The following is a 26,563-nucleotide window of genomic DNA, read 5'->3' on the forward strand; positions in this document are numbered from 1 at the left end:
GTCACGTGCCTGGCTGATTTGTGTAGTTTTTGTAGAGGTGGGGTTTCACCATGTTGCCCAGGCTGGTCTTGAACTCCTGAACATAAGTGATCTGTCTGCCTCGGCCTCCCAATGTGCTGGGATTACAAGTGTGAACCATTTCGCCCAGCCCATTTTTATTTTTTTATTATTTTTTGAGACACAGTCTTACTCTGTCGCCCAGGCTGCAGTGCAGTGGTGTGATTTTGGCTTACTGAAGCCTCAAACTCCCTGGGCTTAAGCCATCCTCCCACCTCAGCCTCCCGCGTAGCTGGTACTACAGGTGCATACCACCACACTTGCCTACTTTCTGTGTGTGCATTTATTTTTAATTTAATTTAATTTAATTTTTTGAGATGGAGTCTCCCACTGTTGCCCAGGCTGGAGTGCAGTGGCACAATCTTGGCTCACTGCAACCTCTGCCTCCCGGGTTCAAGGGATTCTCCTGCCTCAGCCTCCTGAGTAGCTGGGATTACAGGTACGTGCCACCATGCCTGGCTAATTTTTGTATTTTTAGTAGAGGCGAGGTTTCACCATGTTGACCAGGCTGGTCTTGAACTCCTGATCTCATGATCCGCCCGATCTGCAGAGTGCTGGGATTACAGGCGTGGGCCACCGCGCCCGGCCTTTATTTTTATTTTTTTAGTAGAGATGGGGTTTTGCCATGTTGCCCAGGCTGATCTCAAAAACTCTTGGCCTCAATCTGCCCACCTGGCTTCCAAAAGTGCTGGAATTGCAGGCATGAGCCACCCTACCCAGCCTAGCATTTTAAAAATGATAAACCCACTTCATACGTTGACAATCCTGTGCAGTGGGTGCTGCTGTTACCTGCCCTGCTTTACAGATGAGGAAACCAGGTGCTTTGAGATGGAAGAGATGGCAATGCCAGGACTCAGGGGCAGCCTGGCCCCAGGGTCTGTGGACGTGGCCACTGCCTTAACTGCCGGCAAGGATGTTGCTGACCCGTCAGCCTCAGGGTTATGGGCCAAGCATGCTCCCACCGTACAATCTGCTGTGAGCGGGACACACACAGGGCTTGGGGTACCCCCGAGGTTTGTCAAGGGTTGGGGAGGCAGAAGCCCTTCTATTGTGCTTCGAGGGTGGGGGGGGATGGGACAGGAGCCAGTCAGGGACAGTGTGGCACTACCTTCTCCCTGGAGAGACCTCAGCTCTCTGGAATTCATCTATATTTAGCAGGTGGCTGCACAAGAGGCAGATAAGCAGTGCCTGGGGAGGGGGGAGGTCCCCATATATAGTGGGAAGGACAGGACCCCACTCAGTCCCTCTTAGGGTGGCCTGTGCCTGCTTGGTGCCTGGTGTGACGTCTCTCAGGATGCCTGAGCCGGGGAAGAAGCCAGGTAGCTCCGGGCCTGGGGTTGGGTCTAAGTGTGGGAGCAGAGGGTGTCTACAATTGGGGAGCAGGGCTAGGAGGGAGTTCTTGAGGGGGCTGAAGAGGACATGGCCACTGAGCCCCAGGACAGGCCAGCCAGTCCTCCTGGGTCCTTTTTTGATTCTCAGTTTCTTTCTCCCATCCCTCTGATGAGAGGTGAAGGTAAACCCAGGGTGAGGGACGCAGAGAGGGGACACAGGCAAGACAGGAATCACCCGGGGTCAAGCCATTCTCAGAACGCAAAGGGACCCCATCCCTGCCCCATTTCCTTCGCTTTCCACAGCGGGGATCCCTGCAGACAGAGCCCACATTTATGCCGAGCGGAGCCAGGCTCACGCCATGCCCTCAGACGAGTCTCCACCCACTCTGGGTCTTAGTCTCCCAACCTGGGGACTGGGGCGGGTGGTGGTAGTGGGTTGGTTCCTCCTGGCTGTGACATTATCTGCTTCATGAGCCTGTATGGTGTGGCCCCCATGTTGGGGGTGACATAGTCCCTCTTCTCTGAAAGAGGACAGTCAGGAGCCCCTGAACTCAGGCCAAGGGCAGGGAAAATCACAGCCCAGGGGCCTGGGCCTGGGCCATACCCTTACCAAGGTTGTCCAGGGCAGAGATCCAGGTCCCCATTCCCCAACGCCCTCCCAGGCCAGCATTATCTCAGTTGCTGATTATCAGCCTGAGGTCCCTGGAGGACAAATTTGGCCACATTCCAAAAAGGCAGAGTTCCCTGCCCCCTGCCAAGGGCCCCAGATGGTGGGGGAGGGGAGCTGGGCTCCTCACGGGTGTCTCCAAGCTGGGAGAGTGGCGTATCCAGGGAACACACACAGCACAAAAGTCCCGTGTGGAGGTCAGGACCACCGCCCTGGCTCTCCTGACTACAGGCTGTGTGATCTTGGAGGAGCCACTTAGCTTCTCTGAGCCTCAGTGTCCTCCTCTGAGAAATGAACAGAGTAACCGCACCTACCTCGTAATAATACTATAGGAGTATTACATGAGGGGATGCATGGAAACTGCTTATCACAGTATTTACTGAGAGGGGCTGCAGGGGTGCGGTGCACGCCCCAGCCAGGGGCTGCTGTAGCCTCCATCTGGCCCTTCAGTCTCAGCTTTCAGCAAGAAGCCACGGTCAGTGGAAGTGGCAGCAGGCAGCCCTGCCGTGTTCGAGGCCGAGACAGAGCGGGCAGGAGTGAAGGTGCGCTGGCAGCACAGAGGCAGTGACATCAGTGCCAGTGACAAGTACATCCTGGCTGCAGAGGGCACACGACACACACTGACAGTGCGAGGGGTGGGCCCTGCTGACCAAGGGGCCTACGCAGTCATTGCTGGCTCCTCCAAGGTCAAGTTCGAACTCAAGGTCATAGAGGCAGGTAAGATCCTGGTCAGCCTTCCCTGAGGTTCAGGCTTCTGGGGGGAGGGGCAGCGAGGTGCTTCTCCATCCATCCAGGGAACAGGAGGTGCTTTCACAATTCCTTGCCTTTGCTGTGGCTGTGCCCCCACACCCCCCACCAGGAGCGCCCTTTCCCCCTTTTCTGCACATGACCTCTCTAAGTACCCCCATGTACCGCCCTGGCCTGTCCTAGCCACGCGGGAGGTGGGAGAGGTGAACAAGACTCAACCCCACCCTCCCCCTGCAGACCTCCCTGGGGAGATGACCAGGCACAGATGACACCTTGTGTGCCGGCACGGAAGCCCCAGGAGGTGTGGGTGACGAGGCACGCAGCCCAGTCTGAGGGGCTGCTCCAAGGCTGGGGCAGAGCAGGGATGGACCTGGAGCTGTTAGGGGCAGGTGGGGACTGATGGCCGGGGACAGGGAGGAGAATGTAAGAAGCAGGCTGGCTCTCCAGCTCAGTATTCGCTGCCTCTGAGGGGCCCGGGCAGTGGGGGAACAGACAGGGCAGACTTTCCTCATTCACAGCAGGCTCAGGCGTCCAATGCTCAGGAGAGAGAGAGTAGAGGGGTCTCTGGTTAGTGGCTGCACCACAACTCCCATCTGATCCCCTCCAGAGAAGGCAGAGCCCGTGCTGGCCCCTGCCCCTGCTGAGGGCACTCAAGCCCCTGGAGAAGCCCTGGCCCCAACCGCTGAGCTGGGAGGAAGTGCCCCAAGTCTCGAAGGTGAGAGGGGCTGGGCGGGGAGGGGCAGGATCTGTGGGTAGGGGGTGTCTGGGGCAGGTCTCAAAAGCCTTTGCTTGACCCGGCAAGGTGGCTCAGGCCTATAATCCCAGTACTTTGGAGGCCGAGGTGGGTGGATCACTTGAGTTCAGGAGTTTGAGACCAGCCTGGTCAACATGGTGAAACCCCATCTTTACTAAAAAATACAAAAAATTAGCTGGGCATGGTGGCACGTGCCTGTAATCACAGCTCCTCGGGAGGCTGAGGTAGGAGAATTGCTTGAACCTGGGAGGTGGAGGTTGAAATGAGCTGAGACTAAGCCACTGCACTTCAGCTTGGGGGATACAGTGAGATTCTGTCTCAAGAAAAAAAAAAAGCCTTTGCTCACAGGGTCAAGCTCAGCAGTTCCCAGCAGCCCCACCCTTGAAGCCCCTGATGACCCCATTGGCCTTTTCGTGATGCGGCCACAGGATGGTGAGGTGACTGTGGGTGAGTGTGAGCTGCTGTGCCCAGCAGGGGGTGGGAAGGGGGGCAGCAGGACACTCCCCAAGCCAGGCCTGTCACCCTGCCCCACAGGTGGCAGCATCACCTTCTCAGCCCGCGTGGCCGGGGCCAGCCTCCTGAAGCCACCCGTGGTCAAGTGGTTCAAGGGCAAGTGGGTGGACCTGAGCAGCAAGGTGGGCCAGCACCTGCAGCTGCATGACAGCTACGACCGCGCCAGCAAGGTGGGTCCACCAGGGTCATGGGGACATGAAAAGAGGGGACATGGAGAGCTCTGGAAGGCAGAAGGCACACAGAGGGCACCATGAGACCTGAGGCACACACGAGCTGCAAGCCAGGGGCATGGGGAACTGGGGAGGCAGGTTGAGGGGCCAGGGGCCCACAGGGAGATCCTGGAGGCCTGGAGGCCACGGAGCATGATGAGGCTCACAGGAGCGCTGTGGGGGACATGGGAGACTTGGAGGATGTGACTCTCTTAAGGGGGCACCTAATAAGGCTCAGGGACCTCTAGGAGGGCTCAGGAAGACCGGAGGACACCGTGAAGTCTAGGGCCAACAGCTAGTGGGTTGTAAAGCCCCTGGATGGGTGAGTATCAGGGCTCAAGGGACCCTTAGGGATTGACCACAACAATTCCTCATTATACAGATGAGGAAACCAAAGCTTGAGAGGTTAAGTAGCTGTGCCAATGTAACTTACACACAGGTCCAGAACCTTAAGCCTTGTTTTTTGTGTTATTTCATTTTTTTCCACCCTGCCCACCAGAACCTTAAGGTTTAAGTCTAACCCTTGTGTGTTCACTCCAAACCTCTGCTTTTCCTAACCTTCCACAGTCCTGGGCCAGGAGAGGGGGCCTCTAGCAGGAAAGGGCCAACATGTTCAGCTGTGCGGGCTGTGCTCTGCGCAAAAGCACCGTGTTTCACCACATGTGCCAGCAGATGGCAGTCATAGGTTTTGAGATGGTCCCCTTTCTCTTAACTAAACCCTGAGGGTGAGAAGGTTGATAGGCATTTGTCACTCTCAGCCTTTTCTTTTTTTTAATTTATTTGAGACAGGGTCTCGCTCTGTTGCTCAGGCTGGAGTGCGGTGGCTCGATCTCGGCTCACTGCAATCTCCGCCTCCTGGGTTCAAGCGATTCTCCCACCTCAGCCTCCTGAGTAGCTGGGACTAGATGTGTGCACCACCATGCTTGGCTAATTTTGTTATTTTTATTTTTACTTCTGAGATGGAGTCTCTCTTTGTTGCCAGGCTGGAGTGCAGTGGCACAATCTCAGCTCACTGCAACCTCCACCTCCCGGGTTCAAACAATTCTGCTGCCTCAGCCTCCCGAGGAGCTGGGACTACAGGCATGTGCCACCATGCCAGGTTAATTTTTGTATTTTTAGTAGAGACAGGGTTTCACCATGTTGACCAGGATGGTCTCGATCTCTTGACCTTGTGATCCGCCCGCCTCACCTCCCAAAGTGCTGGGATTACAGGCGTGAGCCACCGCGCCCGGCCATTTTTGTTATTTTTAGTAGAGATGGAGTTTTACCACGTTGGCCAGGCTAGTCTGGAACTCCTGGTCTTATGTGATCCACCCTCTCAGCCTCCCAAAATGCTGGATTACAGGCATGAGCCACCACACTGGCCACTCCCAGTCTCCTTTAAGGGTGAGGAGCTTTATCTCCCGGCCCCTGGTGTCCCCTGACGCCCCCTCCCTCCATGCACACAGGTCTATCTGTTTGAGCTGCATATCACCGACGCCCAACCTGCCTCCGCTGGTGGCTACCGCTGTGAGGTATCCACCAAGGACAAATTCGACTGCTCCAACTTCAACCTTACTGTCCACGGTGAGGGGACCTGCTGTCTGTCCTGGGCTCGGGCTCCCCGTGCACCTGCCTCCCTTTCCCAACACTAAGAAGGCTGTCTCATCCTGGCCAGACACGAGTGCTGGCCACGTGCCCATGCTGCAGACACAAGGGTGTGACAGAAATCCCCACGCTTGCAGGGTTGGGGTGGTTGCTTAGGGCTGAGTCCAGGTCTCATCTGGGTGGGACTCTGTTTTATTATCTTGGTGTCACAGCTGCTGGCCCAGGGCCTGGCACTATCTGAATGTTTGGTCAATGGGTGAAGGTGAGTTGAGAGATGGGTGGGAATCGGGGACAATAAACAGTCCCACCTCCCTGGTACCTTGACCCTGGGGAAGGCTGGGAAGGTGAGATCCTGGGTCAGATGCCCAGCTTCACAGGGTCATGAATGGGCAAGTCTGTGAAGACTCAGAGACCACCCCCAGGGCAGGGCTTCTCAAATGGCCCCCTCTGAAGCCCCTTCCCCCATCTTTCCACCCTTTGAACCCAGAGGCCGTGGGCCCCGGAGACCTGGACCTCCTATCAGCCTTCCGCCGCACGTGAGTGGCCATCCTCAGGACCTGGGGGAGGCCAATGCTGGATCTGAGGCCCTTCAGGGTCTGGACTGAGGGTCAGGGCAGAGCTGAAGTCAGAGGGGTTTGGGGGAGAGCAAGCTTCCTGGGCGGGTGAAGATACTGAGTCTAACCTCCACAGGAGCCTAGCTGGAGGTGGCCGGCGGATCAGGTACTCCTGCCCCAAGCCCTACCTGCACCATCCACAGACCCCTGGGGGGCTGAGATGGGTAGGAGCCCAGTATGGCCAGCGTCCCTTCCTCCCTCCCCACTCTGGTCCCTGTCCTGCTCCTAAGCCCCCTCCAGTCCCTCACTGCAGCCTCACCAGGGGTCCCTCTCCATAGTGACAGCCATGAGGACGCTGGGATTCTGGACTTCAGCTCACTGCTGAAGAAGAGGTGAGTCCTGGGTGGCAGTTCTGGGGCAGGTGGTGAGGCCTGGCTCCAAAATCCCAGCAGTGTAGCTTGCCAGCTGTGTGACCCTGAGCACATCACTGCACCTCTCTGAGCTGGTGTGTCTGTCGAGCGATGATCCCAGTGTGGGAAGAAGTTAAAGGGCTCTGCAGATGTTATGTCTCATCAACAGTCATCCTCAGTGTCCCCCACGGCCACTCCACACTTGAGGCTGCAAAAGCTCCCTCAGTAAATTCTGGGGACCCAGAAGCAATGGAGAGAGGGTCCCCAAAGCTGCAGGATTTGTCTACCAAGCCGGCCCAACTGACTACGTTCTCTCTGTCCTCTCTCTCCCTCTCCCCCGGCCCCTCCCTTATGGCTGATGCTGCTGTGGCCCAGAGAGTAAGAAACAGGGTCTGGAGGTTTGGGGTGGCAGGGCGCTGGTGGGCCGGGAGGATCCCGTCCCCTCCCTGAGGGGCTGTGGTGAGAGGCTTGGAGCAGGGTGCGGCTCCCCACGGACCGGGGTGAGTCTCTGTGCCTTGGGTTCTCCTGCCACCCCCTATCTGTCAGAGCTTAGGAGGGATACATGGTGGCTCACGCCTGTAATCCCAGAACTTTGAAAGGCCGAGGTGGGTGGATCACCTGAGGTCAGGAGTTCAAGACCAGCCTGGCCAACATGGTGAAACTCTGTCTCTACTAAAAATACAAAACAAGGGCCGGGTGCGGTGGCTCACACCTATAATCCCAGCACTTTGGGAGGCCAAGGCGGGTGGATCACAAGGTCAAGAGATCGAGACCATCCTGGTCAACATGGTGAAACCTCGTCTCTACTAAAAATACAAAAAATTAGCTGGGCATGGTGGTGCGTGCCTGTAATCCCAGCTACTCAGGAGGCTGAGGCAGAATTGCCTGAACCCAGGAGGCGGAGGTTGCGGTGAGCCGAGATTGTGCCATTGCACTCCAGCCTGGGTAACAAGAGTGAAACTCCATCTCAAAAAAAAAAAAAAAATACAAAACAACCAGGTACAGTGTCAGATACCTGTAATCCCAGCTACTAGGGAGGTTGAGGCAGGAGAATAGCTTGAACCCGGGAGGCGGAGGTTGCAGTGAGCCAAGACCGTGCCATTGCACTCCAGTCTGGGCGACAGAGTAAGACCTTGTCTTGAAAGAAAGAAAAGAAAAGAAAGAAAAGAGAAAGAAAGAAAGAGGAAAAGAGAAGAAAAAGCAGCGCACACAGGCGGTCCTGCCAGAGTCTCTGGAGCAGCATGGGTGCCCTGCAGTGCAGGCAGTGGAAGCTCAGAGAACAGGGGGGAGGTGAAGGCCACGGATGCGGTCTGGGACTTTGGGGGAAGGCACCCGCACTTCTCATGTGTTTCTGCCCTTTCTCCCTGCCCTCGAGCAGCAGTTTCAGGGCCTCGAGGTGAGTGTCCAATCATTGCCCAACACCCTCATCGCCCCTACTTCTGCGAGGAACCCCTCCATATCCCCAGCCCCCCTTATGCTCCCTTGGCCCCGAGACCTGACCTGGGACTCAGACCAACTCCAGCTGCCCCACCAGAAGGGAAGGGGCAGAGGGGCAGGGGTGGCTACAGGTCCTTATTCCTGGGCCCAGGAAGCCCCGCCTGGGGAAGCTGGGTTGGGGGGCTGCAGACTTGCCCCTGGCCACAGCCTGGACTGTGGGACACAGGGACTCAAAGCTAGAGGCACCAGCAGAGGAGGACGTGTGGGAGATCCTGCGGCAGGCACCCCCATCTGAGTATGAGCGCATCGCCTTCCAGTACGGCGTCACTGACCTGCGTGGCATGCTGAAGAGGCTCAAGGGCATGAGACGAGATGAGAAGAAGAGCACAGGTTAGCCCTTCCCCCGACAGGAGAGGAGAGAACACAGGCTAGCCCTTCCCCACACAGGAGAGGACAGGGCACAGGTTAGCCCTTCCCACATGAGGGAGGAGAGAGCACAGGTTAATCCTTTCTACACGGGAGAGGAGAGGGCACAGGTTAGCCCTTCCCCACACCGGAGAGGAGAGGGCACAGGTTAGCCCTTCCCACACGGGAGAGGAGAGGGCACAGGCTAGACCTTCCCACATGGGAGAGGAGAGGGCACAGGTTAGCCCTTCCCACACGAGAGAGGAGAGGGCACAGGCTAGACCTTCCCACACGGGAGAGGAGAGGGCACAGGTTAGCCCTTCCCACACGGGAGAGGAGAGGGCACAGGCTAGACCTTCCCACACGGGAGAGGAGAGGGCACAGGTTAGCCCTTCCCACACGAGAGAGGAGAGGGCACAGGCTAGACCTTCCCACATGGGAGAAGAGAGAGCACAGGTTAGCCCTTCCTACACGGGAGAGGAGAGGGCACAGGTTAGCCCTTCCCACACGGGAGAGGAGAGGGTACAGGCTAGACCTTCCCACACGGGAGAGGAGAGGGCACAGGCTAGCCCTTCCCACACAAGAGAGGAGAGGGCACAGGCTAGCCCTTCCCACACGGGAGAAGAGAGAGCACAGGTTAGCCCTTCCTACACGAGAGAGGAGAGGGCACAGGTTAGCCCTTCCCACACGGGAGAGGTGAGGGCACAGGCTAGACCTTCCCACACGGGAGAGGAGAGGGTACAGGTTAGCCCTTCCCACACGGGAGAGGAGAGGGCACAGGCTAGACCTTCCCACATGGGAGAGGAGAGAGCACAGGTTAATCCCTCCTACACGGGAGAGGAGAGGGCACAGGTTAGCCCCCCACCCCCTCCATATACATGGAAAGAGCAGAGTCTGGCTTAGCACAGAGACACACAGGAAAGAAGGGCTCAGGTTAACCCCTCCTTGTGTAGAAAAACCTAGGAATGCCCAGGTTAGCCCCTTTCCACACAGACAGAAGAGAAGGGCAAAGGTTAGGCCAGGACAGCCACAAGGAAAAGGACAGAGCTCAGGTTAACCCTCCTCACCAAGGAAAAATCAGGCTACCCTTTCTTTCTCTACCTTCTTCTGAAAAGAAATGATGCCCAGTTAACCGTCTCCACACCCCAAAGAAAAGGGAAGAGGCCTGGTAAGCTGGGAGAGCCACACACAGGCCGAGAGAAGAGCCTGGTTAATCTTCCTCTCAGGCAAACAAAGCAGGAGGGCTTGGGTTAGCCCCCCTCACCCCCAGGCAGGTGGAAGGAGGAGGGCCCAGGCTAGCCCTTCCCCACCGAGGTACTGACCAGGGTGGGTGTGAGCCAGGAAATCAAGGGCCTCAGATGCCTGCTCCCTGCCACATCTGAGTCTAGCATGGTGCCTGGCACATACCTCCAGCACTCTATAAACGTCAACTGAGTAGACGGGTCAGCTTCCCTGCAGGGTATGCGAGATGAGCACCCCCCAAAGCACACATACAAAGCATACATGCTCGAAGGGAAGGGGAAAGGAGCTGCTTAGTCCCTCCCAGCTGATCTCCCCCAGGCCCCCTAGCCCTCTGCCCCGCCTCCCTCACCCCATAGCTAGGTGACCTCACCCTTACCTGCGATGTGGCCCTATTTAAGCCAGGGATCCCCTGGATGCCACCAGTGTGCCTCTGGGTTAACCACTGAACTGCTGAGCCCAGAGGGCACCAAGCAAAGGCCTGCAGGTGCCTGAGGAGGAGCAGGTGGAGGCTGGCAAGGCAGACGGGGACCTCCAAGGGCAGGGGTATCTTCCAGGAATACCGGTAATAGTAAAAAGAGTGAATTTCCTTGAACCCGGGAGGTAGAGGTTGCGGAGAGCCGAGATCATGCCATTGCACTACAGCCTGGGCAACAAGAGCGAGACTCCATCTCAAAAAAAAAAAGAGCGAATTCCTTCCTAAGCTAGGCACTAGGTGCTTTACATAATTGTCTCATTTAATTCTCAGAACACGTGATGGAGAGACTGTGACCATTTCCAGGCTGCTAAGGAGGAAAGCGAGGCACAGAGAGGTTAGTTAGGGAAATAGCTCAAGGTCACAGAGCACCTGGCATAGATCTCTGCCCCTCCGCAGCTGACTCCAGGCCCAGCCAGAGCATTTGAGGACTCAGGGGTCCTTCTCTGCTGGGTGGATGGGGCCCCACCTCCTCCCTGGGCTCAGTAGCAGCAACTCCGGCTTTTACAAACACTGCCGAAAGAGAAGGCACGGTCGCAGGGCAGGGCTGGGCTCGAAACCCAGCTCTGCCACATGCCTGCGGGGCTGCTGGCGTTGGGCTGGCCGCCTCTCTGAGCCCTGTTTCCCCCACCGCAGCAGCCAGGGGACCATCGCACTGGCCCTGGGGGCTGAGATGGGAGTGAGAGCGTCGGGCGCAGAGAGCCGCTAGGTGGGAACATCTGGCAGGAGAACAAAAGTCAGGCGTTGCTGACAGAAGAGAAGGCACATCTGTCCCAGCCCCAGTTCTCCTTCTGTCTTTCTGGAAGCCCCTAACCCAACCCCTGAGCTGAGCAGATGAAGACCCCAAGGAAGACAGAAGGACAAGGTCAGATAAACAGAGACAAGCAGATGGACAGACACATAGACACAGATAAAGAAATAGAGACACCATGCCTGTAATCCCAGCACGATCGCCTGAACAACATGGTGAAACCCTGTGTCTACTAAAAATGCAAAAATTAGCTGGGCAATGGTGGTGGGCACCTGTAATCCCAGCTACTCAGGAGGCTGAGGCAGGAGAATCACTTAAACCCAGGAGGTGGAGGTTGCACTGAGCCGAGATGGCACTGCACTCCAGCCTGGGCAACAGAGCAAGACTCTGTCTCAAAAAACAAACAAAAATTAAAACAACAAACAAAAAGAAATAGAGACACAGAGAGACAGGTGGAGGCACAGGGGGGATTGGGTGAGGACCTGGGCCCCAGCCCCGGCCACAGTAGCCCAGACTTTGGGGAGCAGGGTGTGGGCAGTGGGGCGGCCGGGGCTGAGGGATGGTGCTCAGCCTTTCAGAAGAAGCTGGAGCCTGCCTACCAGGTGAGCAAAGGCCACAAGATCCGGCTGACCGTGGAGCTGGCCGACCCCGACACTGAGGTCAAGTGGCTCAAGAATGGTCAGGAGATCCAGATGAGTGGCAGGTGCGGCCCAGGGCTGGGGGGAGCCTGGGGTGGAGGTGGGGGATCCCCACAACCGCACCTCCTGCCCATCTCCACACGCGTGTCTGTGACTCTCTGTGGCTCTCAGCTCATCTCTCTGGGTCTGATTTCCTGACCTCTTGCTCCTGCCCGTCCCTCCCCCTCTCTCCTTTTGTCTCGGGCTCACTTCCTCCTGTTGGGAAAGCTCCGATGACCCTTCTGTTCCACAGCAAGTAAGTTTCCCTCTGGTTGGCTTGGGGTGGGAGGCACAGGGGTTACCATGGGGCGCCCTGGGCCCGGAGGTGCGACCCTGGCTCTCCTGCCACTTCCCTGCGGCCCCTACCCAGGTACATCTTCGAGTCCATCGGTGCCAAGCGCACCCTGACCATCAGCCAGTGCTCGCTGGCAGACGACGCAGCCTACCAGTGCGTGGTGGGTGGGGAGAAATGCAGCACAGAGCTCTTTGTCAAAGGTGGGCCTGGGAGCTGGGGACGTGGGGACCTGGGGAGGAGACGGCCTCAGAGGAGCCAACCCTCACGCTCGCACTGCCTGGACAGAGCCCCCCGTACTCATCACGCGCCCCTTGGAGGACCAGCTGGTGATGGTGGGGCAGCGGGTGGAGTTTGAGTGTGAAGTTTCGGAGGAGGGGGCGCAGGTCAAATGGTGAGTGCCAGAGGCACGGGGCAAGGGGCAGGGCTGGTTGTCAGGGACATCTGCCCAGAAGAGGCCACAGAACTTCCCACCTGCCCACCCGGCCAGGCTGAAGGATGGGGTGGAGCTGACCCGGGAGGAGACCTTCAAATACCGGTTCAAGAAGGACGGGCGGAGACACCACTTGATCATCAATGAGGCCACGCTGGAGGATGCCGGGCACTACGCGCTGCGCACCAGCGGGGGCCAGGCGCTGGCTGAGCTCATCGTGCAGGGTGAGCCTGGCTGGGGTCGGTGGGGAGAGGCTTCAGGGCTTGGGCCCCTCAGTCCCCACCCCACCCCACCCCACCCAGCCATGTAGGGGGAGAGCAGGCAAACCCAGGCTCAAGGCTTCTGTGACTTTAGGCTGTCAATAGCCTAAGCCTCACCCTTCTCATCTCCAAAACGACGATGCTGCTGGGTGAGGTGGCTCATGCCTGTAATCCCAGCACTTTGGGAGGCCAAGGTGGGCGGATCACAAGGTCAAGAGATCGAGACCATCCTGGCCAACATGGTGAAACTCCGTCCCTACTAAAAAATACAAAAATTAGCTGGGCATGGTGGCGCGCACCTGTAGTCCCAGCTACTCAGGAGGCTGAGGCAGGAGAATTGCTTGAACCCAGGAGGCGGAGATTGCAGTGAGCTGAGATTGCGCCACTGCACACCAGCCTGGCTCCTGGCGACAGAGCAAGGCATGGCACACACAGGCACACACATGTTTTCACATGCCTGCACGCACCCAGACACGGACACGTGCGCACCAGCGCCTGAGAGCCCACATACCCTCCTGAGCTCAATAGCTCCACCCCGCTCCTCAGAGAAGAAGCTGGAGGTGTACCAGAGCATCGCAGACCTGACGGTGGGCGCAAAGGACCAGGCCGTGTTCAAATGCGAGGTCTCAGATGAGAACGTGCGGGGTGTGTGGCTGAAGAATGGGAAGGAGCTGGTGCCCAACAGCCGCATAAAGGTGTCCCATATTGGGCGGTAAGTGTGCAGGGCAGGCGGATGGGACAGGCGGAGACTGAGATGGAGACAGAGAGAGAGACAGGGAGAAACAGAGAGAAAGAGAGATAGAGACAGGAGGACAGAGAGGCAGAAGCACAGAGACAGGAGAGAGACTGAGACAGAGATCCATAGAGAGGGAGAAACAGACACAAAAAGACAAAGAGACACAAACAGAAACAGCTCTATGGAGACAGAAAGCTATGGACAGGGAGGCACACACCACACAGAGGAGAGTTCGTCAGAGACAGAGAAGAACAGAGGGACAGAGACAAAGAGGTGGCAGGGAGACACACAGACTGGGTCAGGAGCTCCCCAGCGCCCTCCCCCAACTTGTGACCAGGGCAGGGCAGGAGGCCACCAAGGAGGCCGGCTCTGGCCAGAGTCCCTCGCTGTCTCTCCCGCCCTCTTGCTCATCCCCGGAGCAACTGGGCTGGCCGTGCTGGGCCCGAGTTCACAGAGATTAATGAGACCTAGGCCCTGCGCAGTCTTCAAGGGGCCAGCCAAGGGTATGCTTTGATGTAGAAATCCCTTCTACACTGCCTACCTCTGAAAGCACATGAAAGAGCTGGAAAATTTGATAACATAGAAAAAAAGAACATTAAAAAAAAATCAGAATACCAACAAGCCAGGATGAGGTGAGGGCCTCCTGGGACCCTGGCTGGGGGTTTGTGACTGAGTGGGGTCCCCCGAGCCATGGCTCCCCCGCAGGGTCCACAAACTGACCATTGACGACGTCACACCTGCTGACGAGGCTGACTACAGCTTTGTGCCCGAGGGCTTCGCCTGCAACCTGTCGGCCAAGCTCCACTTCATGGGTGAGGCTGCTCTGGGTTAGGGTGGGTCGGGGCAGTGGGCCAGGAGCCCCTGTCACTGGGTTCTGCCTTTGCCCCCGTGCCACTTGCCCTTCTTTCTCTTGCAGAGGTCAAGATCGACTTCGTACCCAGGCAGGGTGAGTCTCGGGGCCCCTGTGTCTTGGTTCTGCCCATTTTCCTGCAACCCACCCACCTAGGTCTCCCCTCCACTCACAGAGGGAAGAGCAAGCATCGGGTGGGGGGCCTGGGGCCCAGCGCCAGCTTTGCCACTCATGACCACGGGTCAGTTATAATCTCTGTGAGCCTCAGTTTCCTCTTCTGTAAAATGGGAAGAGGAAACCTACCCCCATAGGGTAGTTATTCTTTCAAAAGATTAGCTTTTTGTTGGTGGTGTTTGTTTTTTGAGGCAGGATCTCGCTCTGTCGCCCAGGCTGGAGTGCAGCAGTGCGGTCTCGACTCACTGCAACCTCTACCTCCCAGCTTCAAGAGATTCTCCTGCCTTAGCCTCCTAAGGAGCTGGGGACTACAGGCGACCGCCACCGTATCCGACTAATTTTGTATTTTTAGTAGAGATGGGGTTTCACCATGTTGGCCAGGCTGGTCTTGAACTGCTGACCTCAGGTGATCCACCTGCCTCAGCCTCCCAAAGTGCTGGGATTATAGGCATGAGTCACTGTGCCTGGCCACATCTTTTCGTCTTGTTTAATTTTATTATTATTATTATTGTTTTTAGAGACAGGATCTCACTCTGTTGCCCAGCCTGGAGCGCAGTGGTGTGACCAAAGCTCACTGCAGCCTCAAACTCCTGGGCTCAAGGGATCCTCCCACATCAGCCTTCCAAGTAGCTAGGATTACAGGTGTGCAGCACCACATCTAGATAATTTTTAAAGATTTTGTAGAGACAAGGGTCTTGCTATGTTGTCCAGACTGGTCTCGAATTCCTGGCCTCAAGTGATCCTCCTCCCTCAGCTTCCCAAGGAGCTGTGATTATAGGCACAAGTCACTGTGACCAGCCCTTTTCTTCTTTTGGAAGTACTTCTTCTGCTTTTATTTTATTTTTATTAATTTATTTTTTGAGACAGTCTCACTCTGTCACCTAGGCTGGAGTATAATGGTACGAACTCAGCTCACTATAGCCTCTGCCTTACAGGCTCAAGCGATCCTCCCACCTCAGTAGTAGCTGGAACTACAGGCACACGCCACTGTGCCAGTGAATTTTCGTATTTCTTGATAGATACAAGGTTTCTTTGCCATGTTGCCTAGACTGGTCTCAAACCCCTTAGCTTGAGTGATCCATCTGCCTTGGTCTCCCAAAGTGCTGGGATTACAGGCATGAGCCACCGCGCCTGGCCCTCTCCTTCTCCTGGTTTTAAATTAAGCTTTAGTCAGCCCAGGGGCAGTGGCTCATGTCTGTAATCCCAGCACTTTGGGAGGCCGAGGCCAGTGGATTACCTGAGGTCAGTAGTTTCAGACCAGCCTGGCCAACATGGCAAACCCCATCTACTAAAAATACAAAAATTAGCCAGGTGTGGTGGTGCATGCCTGTAGTCCCAGCTACTTGGGAGGCTGAGGCAGGAGAATCGCTCTAACCTGGGAGGCAGAGGTTGCAGTGAGTGGAGATTGCTCTTAAAAAAAGAAAAAAAAATCTAGGCCGGGTGCAGTGGCTCGCACCGGTAATCCCAGCACTTTGGGAGGCCAAGGTGGGCAGATCACCTGAGGTCAGGAGTTCGAAATCAGCCTGACCAACATGGTAAAACCCCGTCTCTAAAATAAAATAAAATAAATAAATAAAAAATAGAAAAAAAATGCTATTTGATTTTATCTGATTTGATTAAGTCTCACTCTGTTGCCCAGGCTGAAGTGCAGTGGCGCGATCTCAGCTCACTGCAACCTCCACCTTCTGGGTTCGAGCGATTCTCCTGCCTCAGCCTCCCAAGTAGCTGGGACTACAAGCGTGTGCCACCACATCAAGCTAATTTTTGTATTTTTAGTAGAGAGAGATGGGGTTTCGCCATGTTGGCCAGAATGGTCTCCATCTCTGGACCTCGTGATCCGCCCACCTCGGCCTCCCAAAGTGCTGGGATTATAGGCGTGAGCCACCGCGCCTGGCCCAAGATTAAGCTGTAATCAGACATTCTACAAGTTTAACTTTAGGAGAATAATCTAGACTGTGGCATACTCTGTGTGCTTTCTAAATTGGGTTCATTGAACATTGTTAACCCACTTGCAAAGGGTTCTCTGATGAAATCAGTTTCAGAAGCAGTGAACACCTGCCTCAGCTCTTGTTGATTCAGAAGGTGTTAAAGGCTCTGAAACATCCTGTGGTAAAGAAACTTGCCTTTAATTTTGTTTAACCAATGGCGGATTCCTAATTTATTTGGCCAGGGAACCTTTTAAGTGTGTGTGTGTGTGTGTGTGTGTGTGTGTGTGTGTGAAGACCGGTGTTCCCCCAGTTTTCAAAATGCTATGCTAAGCGATCTTACCTGAATAGTACAAGCCTCCCAGACAATGTCCTGGGGTGATGGGAATGTTCTAGATCTTGGTTGGTTTAATGGTTACAGGGGTGTATTTATTTGTCAGAACTCATCAGCCTACAGTCAGATCTGTGCATTTTATCAGGCATAAACTATACCTCAATACAAATCTAAAAAAACCAACAAGCGGGCCGGGCGTGGTGGCTCACACCTGTAATCCCAGCACTTTGGGAGGCCCAGGCAGGCAGATCACCTGAGGTCGGGAGTTCGAGACCAGCCTGACCAACATGGAGAAATTCCATGTCTACTAAAAATACAAAAGTTAGCTCGGTGTGGTGGCGCATGCCTGTGATCTCAGCTACTCGGGAGGCTGAGGCTGGAGAATTGCTTGAACCTGGGAGGTGGAGGTTGCAGTGAGACAAGATTGCGCCATTGCATTCCAGCCTGGGTGACAAGAGTGAAACTCTGTCTCAAAAAATAAAAAACTGGGACACAGGCTCCCTAGTGGCCCCTTCCCAGTGACCTGTGCCCCTCCTGGGCCTCCCGCGCCTCTGAACTGCGTCTTCCGCAGAACCACCCAAGATCCACCTGGACTGCCCGGGCCGTGTACCAGACACCATTGTGGTTGTAGCTGGAAATAAGCTACGTCTGGATGTCCCTATCTCTGGGGACCCTGCCCCCACTGTGATCTGGCAGAAGGCCATCACGCAGGTACTGTGGGTCCCTTCTCAGTCTCCCCATCTGTAAGATGGGTGTGCGGAACCAGCCAAGTGCTAGGGCCTGCTGCACATCCCACCCACATGTGCACGCCCTGCTGCTGGCTACCCCCTGGGAGAGCAGAGGCTCACTGGCCAGGGCACAGACGAGGTGGGCAGTGTGGGTCGGGGGGTGGAAGAAGAGGCAGAGGGGCACCTCTAGGCTGAGTCAGCTCCTCTGCCCCCTACTTCCCTCCTGCCCTGTTCCCAGGGGAATAAGCCCTCAGCCAGGCCAGCCTCAGATGCCCCACAGGACGCAGCTGACAGTGAGGAGTGGGTGTTTGACAAGAAGGTGAGTGAGGTGATGGGCTCGTTTACCTCAACCACTTTCTACCTACGTGGTGTCCAGCCCTTGGTGAGGTCTCCATGGAGGTGCCACACTTGACCAGGTGTGTCGCCACCCCCGGCATGTGGGGCCCTCACACCTGAGGCAGGGTCTCTATGGAGTGTGCTGATGACCCTCACAAGGGCGTGAACACCCTTTCATTGCCAGGAAGCCCTCATGACTGGGCTGCTCCCTGGCTTCCTTCATCCTGAGCTGACCTTGACCCTGACCTTGACCCTGTGCTTCCTCTCAACTCGGGAGTCGTTTCCGAGGCACTTTTCTGCCAGTGTAGTTGCCAGGGTCTAGCTCCTGCCTGGCACTGTTGGTTCTTCTGAAGGGTGAGGTCTCACGGGGTCCTCACAACAGCTCATCTCAGAGGACAGGTGGCTGCCCCAGGTCCTGTGACAAAGCTAGAGCCCAAGCCCCTGCCTTCAGTTGGTGCCACACAGAGGATTTTGAACTAGATGCTGACAGTGCAGTCTTCCCTCAGGCTGTGTTCCCCCCATGGACCCCAGGTCATCTGGTTGTTACAGGGGCTGCAGGGGCCTCTGGGGTCTGATTTGGATCTCACCCCAACTCTCCGTCCCCCCAGCTGCTGTGTGAGACCGAGGGCCGGGTCCGTGTGGAGACCACCAAGGACCGCAGCATCTTCACGGTTGAGGGGGCAGAGAAGGAAGATGAGGGGGTCTACACAGTCACGGTGAAGAACCCTGTGGGCGAGGACCAGGTCAACCTCACAGTCAAGGTCATCGGTGAGGCCGGCCGGGGTCCAAGCTAGAGAACACAGAGGGGCAGCCCCAAGGAAGACCCATCCATTCACTCATTTAGCCGCTCGGCAAACATCACGGGCACGCTCCCTGAGCTGAGCGGCAATGGGGCAGGTTTTTCTGCCCACGAGGAGTCCCACTCTGGGGGAGATGGAGACAGATGCATCCAGCAGATTTCCCGCAACACTGCTGTACATGAGCTGTGTCCAAAGTTGCGTGGGAGCACTGGGCAGAGAGCCATCGCTGCGCCTGGGGGGCGAGGCCTTTAGGAGGCTGAGAAGATGGTGGGGAAAGGCATCCCAGGCAGAGGAAACTGTACAAAGGGGTGGAGAAAGGAAAGGGCCTTTTGGATGTGGAGAATGAATGAAATGTCAGGGGAGGACTGGGTGGGGTTGGGAGGATCAGAGCCAGGACGGGGGTGAATATGGGCACGGAGAAGCCTTAGAGGGTTGATGGCAGGCTGGCAACATGATCAGAAATGCATCCTGTTGAGACCCAGCCTGGACAACACAGTGAGACTCCGTATCACTTAAAAAAAAAAAAAAAGAAGGAAAGAAATGCATTCTAGAAAGATCTCTTGGGATCTGAGGGTGGTGGGGGCAGCCTGTGGCGGTTAGTTGGAGTGGGAAGTGGATGAGCAACATTACTCAAGGCCCCACCCCTTCCAGACGTGCCAGACGCCCCTGCAGCCCCCAAGATCAGCAACGTGGGCGAGGACTCCTGCATGGTGCAGTGGGAGCCACCTGCCTACGACGGCGGGCAGCCCGTCCTGGGTGAGAGCGAGGGCACCGGACGGAGCCCAGGGAAGGTGGTGTGGGGGTGCCGGGGTCCCAGACCAGAGCTGCCACCTTCCCCCGAGCCAGGCTACATCCTGGAGCGCAAGAAGAAGAAGAGCTACCGGTGGATGCGGCTCAACTTCGACCTGATTCGGGAGCTGAGCCACGAGGCGCGGCGCATGATCGAGGGTGTGGTGTACGAGATGCGCGTCTACGCGGTCAATGCCATCGGCATGTCCAGGCCCAGCCCTGCCTCCCAGCCCTTCATGCCCATCGGTGAGCCTGCCTGGCCTGCTCCTGCCCCCCGCCCCACCCCCAGTCAACAGCCCCCAGTAATAGCAGCTGCTCTGCAGGCAGCCACGCGAGACACTTACATCCATGGTCTCCTTTCATCCTCCACTGGGGATACTCAGCCACATTTTACAGATGAGGAAACAGGCTCTGAGCAGTTAAATGACCTGCTTGAGATCTCCCAGCTGGCTGGGGAGGGGTTGACTCTTACACTATGCCGATCCCTAGTTCACTTTTCAAGCCTCACTTTCCATGTCTACAAAATGGGAATAATGTCACTGCCTGCCTCAGAGAGCTGTTAGGATGATATGGGAGGACCAGTCAAGGTGTCTGGCATCCAGCAGGTGCTCAATACATGTTCATTGTCCCCTGTTCCCCACTCCCTTCAACCCAGGGTTTGTCATCTATGGAATGGGGCAAGGACTGTGGTTAGTGGAGGGCTCTGAGGGGCGTCTGTCTGTGGAAAGAGTCCTGGACCAAGACTCAGAGATGGCAGAGGCAGCTCCATGGTCCCCGGGAGGCCAACTGGAGTCATCCCTCCCTGAAGCCTCAGTGTCCTCATGTGTATAATGGGGTCTGAGTGGGTGGAACAGGAGCTGAGGGTGTGGCAGGGCTCCGGAGGACACCTGTCCCCACCAGGGTGGGTGAGTCTGGGGGCAGCCATCCGTGGCAGGGGCAGGCCCAGGGACCCCTGGGCCCAGAGACAGGGCACAGCTTGAGAAGATGGCAGGAAGTGGGGCCTGTGGGAAGAAGGGCCCAGGCCTCTCTTTTTGGGGACTGACTTCTGGAGTTCAGCTCTTAGTCAGCTCACCTCATCATATGGTCCCAGGAAATGCCCATGTTTTCCAGGCTAGAGTGCAGTCCTGGCTCGATTTCACCTCCCTGGAAATTCCACCTCCTGGGTTCAAGTGATTCTCCCACCTCAGCCTCCGGAGTAGCTGGGATCACAGGCATCCACTATCGTGCCTGGCTAATTTTTGTATTTTTGTAGAGACGGGGTTTCACCATGTTGGCCAGGCTGGTCTCGAACTCCTGCCTTCTGGTGATCCGCCTGCCTCGGCCTCCCAAAGTGCTGGGATCACAGACGGGAGCTGCCGCGCCTGGCCGCCTTTGCTGTTTGTTCTCAAAACAATCTACAGACATGTCTTGTAATGGAGCCAAAATATTCCTTAAAGTACCTGAAAGCCAGCTGAATGGGAAGTCCCTCTATGTGACCAGTAGGCAGCTCAGGGTCTAGGCCGTGGACCTCCAGCCTCCCCAGCCTTGCTCAGACCCCTCCCTGACCTCTCCTCTGCCCAGGTCCCCCCAGCGAACCCACCCACCTGGCAGTAGAGGACGTCTCGGACACCACGGTCTCCCTCAAGTGGCGGCCCCCGGAGCGCGTGGGAGCAGGAGGCCTGGACGGCTACAGCGTGGAGTACTGCCTGGAGGGCTGTGAGTGTCCCCCCACCAGCCCTCCTCCCTAAAGGAAGAATACACTCACCTTGCCATTAAGCAGATCCACGCATAGGTCAGGTTTTTTGGCCCACTTCTGCCAAACATTGAGGACATCCAGAGAAATATCTGCCCTGTTTTCAGAAGCAAAAAAGCTTGCCTAGTGAAAAACAAATGCAGAGTAAAGCTGACTGTAACACTTCTTCGAGCAACGCGAAATCAGCAACTACATTTAGAAAACATATTTCAATCCTGGAGATTCGTATCAGAGGAGTGGGCAGCGGGGATGGGGTGTCGATGCTGACACAGCCTGTGGCCTTGCCTGCCCCTCCCCACCCCCAGGCTCAGAGTGGGTGGCTGCCGTGCAGGGGCTGACGGAGCGCACGTCCATGCTGGTGAAGGACCTGCCTACAGGCGCCCGGCTGCTCTTCCGAGTGCGGGCACACAATATGGCGGGGTCTGGAGCCCCTGTTACCACGACGGAGCCAGTGACGGTGCAGGAGATCCTGCGTGAGTGCCCTTTCGTGCAGTCACAAGACCTGCCACTGACACCCCAAGCCCTTGGTGTCCAGTGGAGGTGGGGACAGCCAGGGAGGCCCTGCCAGAATGCTGGGCAGAGACAGGAGGGGTTGGAGCAATCATCCATGCACTAGGCTCAGGAAGAAAGGACGGACAGGGTGGCTGGGCATACTGGCTCATGCCTGTAATCCCAGCACTTTGGGAGGCCAAGGCAGGCAGATCACTTGAGGTCAGGTGTTCGAGACCAGACTGGTGGAACACCATCTCTACTTAAAATACAAAACTAGCTGGGTATGGTGGTGCATGCCTGTAATCCCAGCTACTTGGGAGGCTGAGGCAGGAGAATCGCTTGGACCAGGTGGCGGAGGTTACAGTCAGCCGAGATCACACCACTGCACTCCAGCCTGGACGACAGAGTGAGACTCCGTCTTAAAAAAAAACAAAAAAACAAAAAAAGTGCAGAGAGGGCTTTCTTGGCCTATGTCAGCCCCCTAGTTCTGGAACAGGGAAAATAAAGGCCACAGTACCCAAGCTCTCTTCTAGGAGTCTCAGCTCCAACAGGTAAGTATTGTCTGTGTTGTTGAGATTGGTCCCTCTAGGGTCCACTTCCCGTTCCTCTGTTCCTTATCCCAATAAAGGGTCCATCTTTTGTAAAGATTGGTTCTCAAAGCTGGAATGAGGCAGCAAACTGGGGTGGAAACAGCACAGGGCAGAGGATGTAAAAGCCCAGGTTTACACCTTGGCCTGTGACTTACTAGCTGTGTGACTTCAGTCAAGTTGCTTACCCGCTCTGATCCCTGCCTCTTAAAGCAATGTGGTGAGGCTCGGGGGAAGCCAGCTGGGCCTGGGCAGGCTGGAGTTGCTGTGTCCTCAGGAGCTAAAGGAGGCACAGGGCCCAGCAGGCAGCTTTTTTTCTTAGCTGCAGCTCTCTGGGCCTTGTCTCAAGGGAGGATGGAGCCATGGAGCCCCTCAGGGCTGTGGCGGGCCCTCACTTAGCTCCCCACTCTGCACCCACAGAACGGCCACGGCTCCAACTGCCCAGGCACCTGCGCCAGACCATTCAGAAGAAGGTCGGGGAGGCTGTGAACCTCCTCATCCCTTTTCAGGTAGGACCAGCCCCCTTCCCTGTCCCCCAGGGCAGAGGCTACAGTGTGCCATTCCCAGCCAGGGGACTGATGGCTCAGGGCTGGCCCTATCTGAGATCCCAGAGACTGGGGTGGTGGCCGGCCCTGGGAAAGAGCCGAGTTCAGGTTTAAGCTTTTCCTCCCCTCAGGGCAAGCCCCGGCCTCAGGTGACCTGGACCAAAGAGGGGCAGCCCCTGGCAGGCGAGGAGGTGAGTGTCCGCAACAGCCCTACGGACACCATCCTGTTCATCCGGGCTGCTCGCCGCGTACATTCAGGCACTTACCAGGTGACAGTACGCATTGAGAACATGGAGGACAAGGCCACGCTGGTGCTGCAGGTCGTCGGTGCGTGGCCAAGACCTCCCTGAGCCCCTTGTTTCCCATCCCTGAGCCGGGCTGCCGGGGCCAAGGGCCGAGCCAGGGGACCCAACCCACAGCTCACATTTTCCAGTCCAGTGCCCAGCAGGCCCGGGCCTGGCTGGCAAGGGCAGGGGGTCCCTGGAGCCCAGCGTCACCCTGCTCGCTGTCAGGAGGTATGGTGACCCAACTGGGTCTGTCTCTCGCAGACAAGCCAAGTCCTCCCCAGGACCTCCAGGTCACTGAGGCCTGGGGTCTTAATGTGGCTCTGGAGTGGAAGCCACCCCAGGATGATGGCAACACGGAGCTCTGGGGCTACACGGTGCAGAAAGCTGACAAGAAGACCATGGTGAGCCCGGGGTCCCCACGTGCACCCTGCCCAGGCCTGGCAGACCCAGGCCCCAGCTACCCTTCGCTGTCCTCACCATGGATCCCTCACCCTCCCTCTGCTGCCCCGAGTCCCTCCACAGTAGGGGTGGAGATGCCAGGGGCACCCAGGGGAGGCTCTCGGTGTCAGGGAGGGCCTGGCCGAGATGCCTCCCCTCCCTCCCTGCCCCCAGGAGTGGTTCACGGTCTTGGAGCATTACCGCCGCACCCACTGCGTGGTGCCAGAGCTCATCATTGGCAATGGCTACTACTTCCGCGTCTTCAGCCAGAATACGGTTGGTTCCAGTGACAGAGCGGCCACCACCAAGGAGCCCGTCTTTATCCCCAGACCAGGTGTGGTCCCCTCATTCCCTGCACCAGGGGCTGGGGCAGGGAGGCCATGGGAACAGGGAGGGGGTCCTAGCTTGGTGTAGCCGTCTCGGTACCAAGTCCTATTACCAACAGGCATCACCTACCAGCCACCCAACTATAAGGCCCTGGACTTCTCCGAGGCCCCAAGCTTCACCCAGCCCCTGGTGAACCGCTCGGTCATTGCGGGCTACACCGCTATGCTCTGCTGCGCTGTCCGGGGTAGCCCCAAGGTAGGGAACTTCGGGCTCTGGTCCAGGCTGGCTCATAGGCCTTGATGTCGAGCAGTTCTCTTCCCAGCCAGTCTCCCTTGCTTTCTCTCCACCTTGGGGTGTACGGGCTGGGCTCCTCTCCCTGAGCAGGGCCGTGGTACTCACTGTTGGTTCTGTGTTCATTTCCAGCCTTGAGCATAGTCAGGGACTCCAGTGGGAAACCCCAAAGTAGGGACCCAGAGAAACACAAATGCGTGTCCCCGGGTCCCTGCCAGGTCCCCTCTCAGGCTGGATGGCTTCCCTCCCTCTCTTTACCTTCTTTGTAGCCCAAGATTTCCTGGTTCAAGAATGGCCTGGACCTGGGAGAAGATGCCCGCTTCCGCATGTTCAGCAAGCAGGGAGTGTTGACCCTGGAGATTAGAAAGCCCTGCCCCTTTGATGGGGGCATCTATGTCTGCAGGGCCGCCAACTTACAGGGCGAGGCACAGTGTGAGTGCCGCCTGGAGGTGCGAGGTGAGGAGCCCCGGGGCCAGGGCTGGGAGGTGGGAAGAGCAGGACAGCAGCAGGGACCCTGGCTTTTGCTTTGTTGTCCTGGGCCAAGCAGCTGTTCTGGCTGCACAGGCACCGACCCTGTCATGTCCAGATGGGTACTGGCTTCCAGAAGGCTAGGACACAATGACATGGCCTCCTTCTCTTCTGCAGTGCCTCAGTGACCAGGCTGGCTCCGGGGATGGCCAGGTATGTAGTCCAGACCACCTGACACCCAGGCACAAGTCAGCAGCTGAGCCCTGGCCCTTGGTCCCAAGGCAGCCGTCAGGAACTGGGAGGCTGTAGGGGCCTCCGTTCACTCCTAAGAGAACCTGTGTCCTAGGTACAGCTGATGCCAGCCGCGTGCCAGGAGCCTGGAGGGAAGTTGGGGAAACCCCTCTCTGCTGTTGGATGTGTGTGTGACAAGTGTGTCTCCTGGGCTGCAGTGGGGGATCAGCAGGGCAGTTATGTTGGATGTGCCTGGGTAGGTGTTGCAGACTGGTCCACAGGGCTCCTGACGGAAGCTCCCGGATCTTTGGAGTGAAATGGGGGTGGCCTCAAGAAATGGTGTCTGGGGACTTATCTTTCTGGCTTGCCATGTCTTCCCAATGTATACCGGGCAATAAAAGATTAGTGGTCACAGAGAACTCTCTTCGTACTCAATTTCAGTGTGCTTGTTTTCATAAAAATACACAGGGATGGCCAGGCACAGTGGCTCACACCTGTAATCCCAGAACTTTGGGAGGCCGAGGTGGGCAGATCACCTGAAGTCAGGAGTTCAAGACCAGCCTGGCCAACATGGTGGAACCCCGTCTCCACTAAAAATACAAACATTAGCCAGTCATGGTGGTGCATGCCTGTAATCCCAGCTACTCAGGAGGCCGAGGCAGAATCGCTTGAAACTGGCTGGCAGAGGTTGCAGTGGGCAGAGATCGTGCCACTATACTCCAGCCTAGGTGACAGAGACCCTGTCTTAAAAAGAAAAAAAAAAAAAGGCATGGGGACACGTCTTCACAGCAAAGTGAGGGCAGATACTGTTTTTATTTTCTTCCGGATGATTAAACTAGGCCCAGAGTGGAATCTGAGTTCATAAAACATTAGCACTAGAAGGAACCTGCCTCCCCCGATGGCATTGACTCAGATGATGGAACTGAGCTGTGATGGCGGAAAGTGCATTAGTCAGTCCCAGGCGCTCGGCATGACCCTTGTGCCAGGGGCCGTGCTGTGGTCGCAGCCTCCTGGAGGTGGGTAAGACAGACTCTCAGTGTTGTGACTGTCCCGGGGTGGGACTGCACTAGGTGGCTCTGGGGTCCAAGCAAGCAACAAGCCCACAGCTGGTGCACACCCACATCCCAGTGGGGGACAGCAATCCAATCCCGCCCGGGACCGTGGGTGTCAGGGCCTGGACCCCACTCTGCTCTCACTTCCCCCATGGGGAGCCCAATTCCGAGCATCAGTTTCCTTTTGGGCGGGGGAAGCCAGCAGGTCTCAGAAGTTCCCTGAGAATGCAGCCAGGTTTTTCCAGAACAGAAATTCCATGAAGGCGGCTCCTAGGGGTGCTTCTAGGAGTTCTACTCAGTGGAAGACACTCCTGGCCAGGCGTCCCAAGCCCTGGCTGAGTCACCACACCTCTCTGGGCCATACCTACCTGTTAGGGCATGGAGAGGCCAGGGCCCAGCTTTTCACCTGATCTCAGTTCAGGTGTGGACTCCCAGTCTGGCTGCTCCTCCAGTTCGTGGCAGCCCAACTCTGCAGTGCCCCCAGGTGCTCAGGAATGAAAGGTCCACCCACAGCCTTGCTCTGGGAGAACAGCAGAGCTGGGGCCTCCGTGTGCCAAAGCTTGGACATGGATGATCTCATCTCCTTTCCTTCAAGCCTGAAGTGCCTTTTTAGAGTCCAGGGACAGCTTTCCTCACACCTGAG

The 26,563-nt window shown here is 56.9% G+C and overlaps 1 protein-coding gene across 1 annotated transcript; it reads left to right on the forward strand.

Moving 5' to 3' along the window:
- Positions 1 to 1,270: 1,270 nt before the first annotated feature.
- Positions 1,271 to 25,287, forward strand: MYBPC3 (myosin binding protein C3). Its single transcript, XM_064364960.1, is given in 33 exon segments — positions 1,271 to 1,376; positions 2,506 to 2,772; positions 3,410 to 3,517; positions 3,905 to 4,003; positions 4,091 to 4,239; positions 5,727 to 5,844; positions 6,353 to 6,401; positions 6,556 to 6,585; positions 6,758 to 6,815; positions 7,418 to 7,434; positions 8,493 to 8,656; positions 11,707 to 11,839; positions 12,067 to 12,069; positions 12,184 to 12,308; positions 12,394 to 12,499; positions 12,596 to 12,762; positions 13,345 to 13,510; positions 14,240 to 14,346; positions 14,451 to 14,480; positions 17,389 to 17,528; positions 17,784 to 17,864; positions 18,490 to 18,649; positions 19,333 to 19,716; positions 21,031 to 21,165; positions 21,508 to 21,675; positions 22,702 to 22,790; positions 22,958 to 23,153; positions 23,375 to 23,514; positions 23,726 to 23,885; positions 23,997 to 24,133; positions 24,439 to 24,625; positions 24,815 to 24,850; positions 24,984 to 25,287. Coding segments are annotated over 32 exon segments (3,909 nt in total). The 5' UTR covers positions 1,271 to 1,351; the 3' UTR covers positions 24,826 to 24,850; positions 24,984 to 25,287.
- Positions 25,288 to 26,563: the final 1,276 nt, after the last annotated feature.

Source organism: Aotus nancymaae, unplaced genomic scaffold (genome assembly GCF_030222135.1).
Source record: "Aotus nancymaae isolate 86718 unplaced genomic scaffold, 86718_ANA_hifiasm-v0.15.2.pri h1tg000059l, whole genome shotgun sequence".
Lineage (NCBI taxonomy): Eukaryota > Metazoa > Chordata > Mammalia > Primates > Aotidae > Aotus > Aotus nancymaae.